Source organism: Neophocaena asiaeorientalis, unplaced genomic scaffold (assembly GCF_003031525.2).
Source record: "Neophocaena asiaeorientalis asiaeorientalis breed wild unplaced genomic scaffold, Neophocaena_asiaeorientalis_V1.1 C49229595, whole genome shotgun sequence".
Lineage (NCBI taxonomy): Eukaryota > Metazoa > Chordata > Mammalia > Artiodactyla > Phocoenidae > Neophocaena > Neophocaena asiaeorientalis.
In genome coordinates, this window is record NW_020185263.1 from 1 (window position 1) to 5,480 (window position 5,480).

General features: G+C 44.0%; 1 protein-coding gene across 1 annotated transcript; it reads right to left on the reverse strand.

Moving 5' to 3' along the window:
• Positions 1-1,074: 1,074 nt before the first annotated feature.
• On the reverse strand, positions 1,075-4,217 carry LOC112392091 (oviduct-specific glycoprotein-like; the record flags this gene model as incomplete). The annotated part of the gene is made up of 3 exons (XM_024733619.1): positions 1,075-1,720; positions 2,708-2,843; positions 4,089-4,217. Coding segments are annotated over 3 exons (729 nt in total), but the record flags the coding sequence as incomplete, so codon positions are not given.
• Positions 4,218-5,480: the final 1,263 nt, after the last annotated feature.

Sequence of the window (5,480 nt, forward strand, 5' to 3'; positions counted from 1 at the left end):
AAAAAAAAAAACCCACCTAGTTGAACACAGCCTAAATTACCAAATATTAGATCTATGAGCTAAATAAATAGCTGTTTTGTAAGCCACTAAGTTTTGAGGTTGGTTTGTTTTGCAGCTTAACTGATTTGGGATTTATGGTGTGGCAACACGGTCCTGGGGACATGTGTGGATACAGACTACACCTGCTTTAATCATTTATGATAGGTGCCTGCTCCCACAGGTATTTTAATGAGACCCTTATCTTAAAGTCTTGGAGGCTGCACTTCCAAAAGAAAAGGTAATATTGGTGGTAGATCTGACACTCACTAGCATCAATGTTTCCCAGAAGAGGGGGGCTAGAAATTGGTCCTGTGTCTATATTGACTATGAGGGTCAATCATGCCCAGGAAAATACTCTGTAGGTGGACTGCAGTGTGTAGTACAGGAACTGGTGTTTCTGGAGGAGACCTAGAAGTTTGCAGGTAACACAAAAAATAATGATTTTGTCTTCCCCTCCACCACTTCTTATGGAGAGAATAGGTGGGGGTGTTTTTTCAGAGACAACTAAGACTTTACAAAGTAGGGAATATAATTGGAAGGCACAACACCCTCCTCCTTCTCTCAGCCCCCTTGGGGAGTATGGAAAACTTCTCTAGAGGAGATTCTGGCTCTGACCAACAGTGAAGTCAGCAGTTGTTCATGGCAGAGAGGGAAGCACATAATGGACACTGGAATCCACATCAGCATGGGCTAGACACAAACTCCCTCTTTCCAAAAATAACAGGAGAGGAAAGTGACCTTGAAAGGGAGAAGCTGATAACTGGCTAGCACAGGTCATTTCAAGAAAAGAATTTCAGAGAACTCAAATGAATTCTTATGCTTCCAGTTTATTCAACAGAAGAGAGATTAACTCAGTGTGGCCTGGGGCCTGCTTTGCCCCAAGAATGGTTTATGAATGGCTGGGCACAGGCAGCTTTGGTCAGGGGACCTAGAAGAAAAGGCAAGGACTTTCCCCAGTTTCTGCCAACAACAGATCTTAGGATCCTCGGTCCACAGCAGAGTTTTCTGGATTTTCCTTCTTTAGAGAGAGAGGACTCACTGGAAGGGTTACTGAGTCATCAGAGGAATGATTCCATCAGTGGGAACAAAGGGCTTGTCAAAAGCAAGAGGAGTGTGTCCTGGGGGCGAGATGACAGGACCAGAGAGCAGCATCCAGTTTTCAGCTTCTGTGTGAAGACCAAAGTAACCCACCAGGGGTTCAGGGTCCACCTCAGAAGTCAAATTCTCTTCTCGAGAGTCTCAGTCTGCCCAGCAGGGGTGACTGTCGTCTTTCCTGAGGGGATGGTCATATTCCCAGGGGCTTCAGCCTTCCTTCTTGGGGGCATGATTTTCTCTCCAGTCTGAAGACGCATAGGAGCCACAGTTATCCCTCCAGGGGTCACAGCCTGGCCCACAGGGGTCATGGTCTCCTCTCCAGGGGTTTCCGTCTTCCATTCTGCAGCTAGGGGGTGTTTTCCAAAGGACAGAGTTTCCCTTGTAGGGGTCACAAGCCCACCTCTGGGGACTGTGGTCATAGTTTCAGACTTTCTGTGGGTCTCGGTGGCCACAGCCTCCCCTCCTGGGGGCAAGATCCCCAAATCAGTGGTCAAATCCTTGATCACAGTCAGCCTTTCTGGGCCAATTCTTGAAGAATTCACAGCAGTTGAGAGCCAAAATTTTGGTGGAGGAGTTGAGCTGAACTCTAGAGGAAATCATCAGAAAAGGTTGAGATTCCTACCCCTTCCTTCCCATCCTATTACTGGCAGGACTAGACCCACTCCAGGGCTGAAGTACCTGCTCCCAAACCAGAATTGGAGGATTTCCTAATGCACCCACTTGAGGACATAGACAAAAATCTCAACACATGGAAGCCCTACTCCCCTACCTCATCATGTTAACATGATCCCAGGGACCCATGGGCACTCAGTGGGTCTGTTACATTTCCAGTGAGTAACCCCAAGGATGAGTCTGCCAGTTCTCTATGCTTAAGCCCTTGATTTGACCTTTGCACCTTGAGTAAGACCTTGCCCCCAAAGCCTATTTCTTACTTGTGGAATCCTCAAGGAGAACCCTTTTGTGTCCCCCCGTCCTGGGAGGCACCAGGAACAAGGCTGAGGGCCAGGAAGCTGCTCTAGACAGCATGCTGTAAAGAATTGGGTTGGAGTCCCATTTCCACCCCTGACTGGCTGTATTATCTTTCTGAGCCCTAGTCTCCTCACAAAATGAGGGTTATAGACCACCTCCAAGATTGTTGCAGCTCTAGCATGCCAGGTTCCATCTCCTAACTGCCAAGGCAGTCTCTACTATCAAAGAGATATCAAAAAGAAACCTAATTTCCTTTTCTGGCTCTTGTTCCATGAAAACAGAAAAAAGAAATAGAGAAATAAACTAACATATATTGTGTTCACTATGAGCCAGCATGTTTTCATTCCATATCTCATTTAGTTTGTATAATGTCCTGAGTGTAAGGATTACTCCCATTTTGTAGATGGGGAAAACAAAGCTCACAGAGGTCAAATAGAGCATGCATTCAAACCAAGATTAGAAAGCAGACTAGCGTGGCATCAAAGTTTATTCTCCTCTTTCAGTGTCACGTTGCCTCACCAAAGCCTTTAGATCTAACAGAAAGCACGCACCAGTAGCTGGGTGTGCAACAGCCAACCCCAGTTTCCAGGTCATAGCTACTCACCAGCCTTCACCAGGAGATTATTCAATGTGTAGACAAGGGGGAAAGGGCCAGTTCCACAGAAAGTGCCCCTGACGTCATCCAGGTCCAATGTCCACACCATGGCCCCCCCAAAATGCTCTCTCATTATGAAAAACGCCTGTAAAAGCAGTAGTCAGTCAACCCACTGTACTAGGTACAATGGCAAGAACAGGTGGGCTCTCAGAAGGCAATATGGCAGGATGGCTAGGCATGCAGTCTCTATCCGAATCTAGCCTCTACTGCTTATGAGCTATGGGATCCTGAGAAAAGTTACATAAAGCTATGTGTCTTAGTTGCCTCATGTGTAAAAAAAAAAGTGGATAATAACATTTCCAACATTTTTAGGACCCAAAGAACTCCTACATGCACATGTTACAACATGGATGGAATTGGAAGACATTATGGTAAGTGAAATAAGCCAGTTACCAAGAGACAAATACTATGATTCCACTCATAGAAGTACTTAGAGTAGTTAAATTCATAGAGATGGAAGGTAGAGATGGGATTAGCAGGAGCTGCGTGAGGGAGGAATGGGCAGTTGTTTAATGGGTGTGGAGTTTCAGTTGGGAAGACTGAAAGAATTACTTGAATTACTTCAAAACTTTCTTTGGGAAGAAAGTTCTGAGATGGATAAGGGTGATAGTTACACAACAATGTGAATGTACTTAATGCTACTGAACTGTAACAAAATGGGTAAAATGGTGACTTTTATGTTGTATATAATTTGCCACGATTTGAAAAACAATTTTTAAATTCCTACATGTAAAATATTTGGAGCAATGCTTTGCACATAGTAAATGTTCATAAATGTTAAATGCTGTCTGGCTCCCCAGCCTGCTAATCACCACTATCATCATATTAAATGATAGATATTGCTTTATTTTTTAAAAATCACATCAACATACCTTATACCGTAGTGATGCTAGAAAGGAGGAGTAGAGCAGATAATATTGTACCTTTTACACATATAAGAAAATAAAGGCTTTTATCCATGATTTTTTAAACTTCAGCTATAACTAAAAGGAGGATGTTTAGCCTTGAATCCAGGTTTTATTATTACTTTATGAGTGTTTTCCGTAAGGCTGATGGAAAAGATACAATCTGTCACATCCAAACAGCTCCAAGGCCAAATCAGTTGGCTCCTTCTGGGCTTTACTTCTCCCAAATGTAAAATAAGCATGAACCCCATAATTGTCAAGTTTGAAACTGAAGATGCTGAGACTTTTTTCTACTTACAGGCTAACAAGTTAACCTGCCAGTTTTATAGGTACACACACACATACACTCACACACTGTACAGACAAAGGCCTCACGGAAGCAGAGGGAAACTCTATGCTGGAGCAAGAAAGGAACAAGGTCTCACCTTGTAACTGAAGCTGACGGCATCATCATAGCCAACCCACTCCTCCCCCTTGTAGGCATATGGGACATACTGATCATCAATCCAGCGCCTCTTCGCTCTCCAGATGAAGGAGCAAATCTGCCAAGAAGATCACCAGGTCAGTTCTGTGAAGTGCCATGGAGGGAAGCGCCAGCAAGGATAAAGAACCCAAGAATCCCTCACTAGGGAGTGAGAAGAAGGTAGACCAAAGAGGGGGTGGGGAAGCCACTCACAAAGGACCTTCTCTCTATTCTGCAAAATTCCTACTACTGCACATTCCTTCCTCTGACATCCATGATGGATAAACAGAGAGAGAACCAAGGAGTGGCTGACAACCTTAAGTAACCAAACCAGGGTCTGGTAAATAATGTCAATACCAAACTACTACAGTAACAGACTTGACTCTGGACCAAACCTGTATCTTTTACAAAGAATTTTCATGAACAAGTATCTCCTCTGTTCATTAAAACCAACATAAACTGCCCCATCTAGGCAGTTATCAAACTAACTTTCGAATCTATAATAAATATAAAGGTCTCGAAGGTAGGGAGAACTAGGTTATTACAATCAAAGAAGCATTGAGTGTGGACTGGGTACCCATCCCTGAGCTGGAGACCATAGACTGCAAAGACGTAGATGTGTTCTGCAGAAGTTAATGTGTAAGGTTTGTTTTTGTTTTTGTTTTTTTAATTAAAAGTTTAGTCTACCAAAATTTCTTTGACCCATAATGTCCTTCAAGAACACTCCTTCAACTATGTTATCACTCATAACCATGCTTCATTGGACTAGCAGGAAAACATCTCCAGGCAGCCAGCACAGAATAGAGATTGGAGAGACACCAGCACCTCCACTACTACCTCAGGTAAAGACACAGCTCACCCCCTGGCGCCCCTACACACCTGTGTCTATGTGCCTGCTGTTCTCTGCCTAGGAGGTCACTCCCATCTTGTCATTCTTGCCCATCAGGACTCTACCTGTGCTGCAAAGATCTGCTCAAAATCCACCTGTGCCATAAGACCTTCCCAGGTAATATAGCCACCCACTCGGTGCCCCTTACTGTCTTCTCTTTTGTTTCACATCCCTTGGGTCCATGTCTCTTTCCTTCAGTCAACAGTAGGCTTTGCTGAGATGGGGATTAGGGAGTGGAATTGGGGTAGAGGAGAGAGAATCTGTGATGGGAGATGCCTTGAATTACTTCAAAATTATCTAGTAGTGGGAGGGAGCAATTCAGGGAGCAGGGAAGAAACAAGATTGGCCATGAGTGGTTATTGATTGAAGCTGGGTGAGGGGTATCTGGAAATCAGGGAGAGTGAGAGGACATTATACTATTCTTTTACCTTGGCAAATGTTTGAAGTTTTATATATATATATATA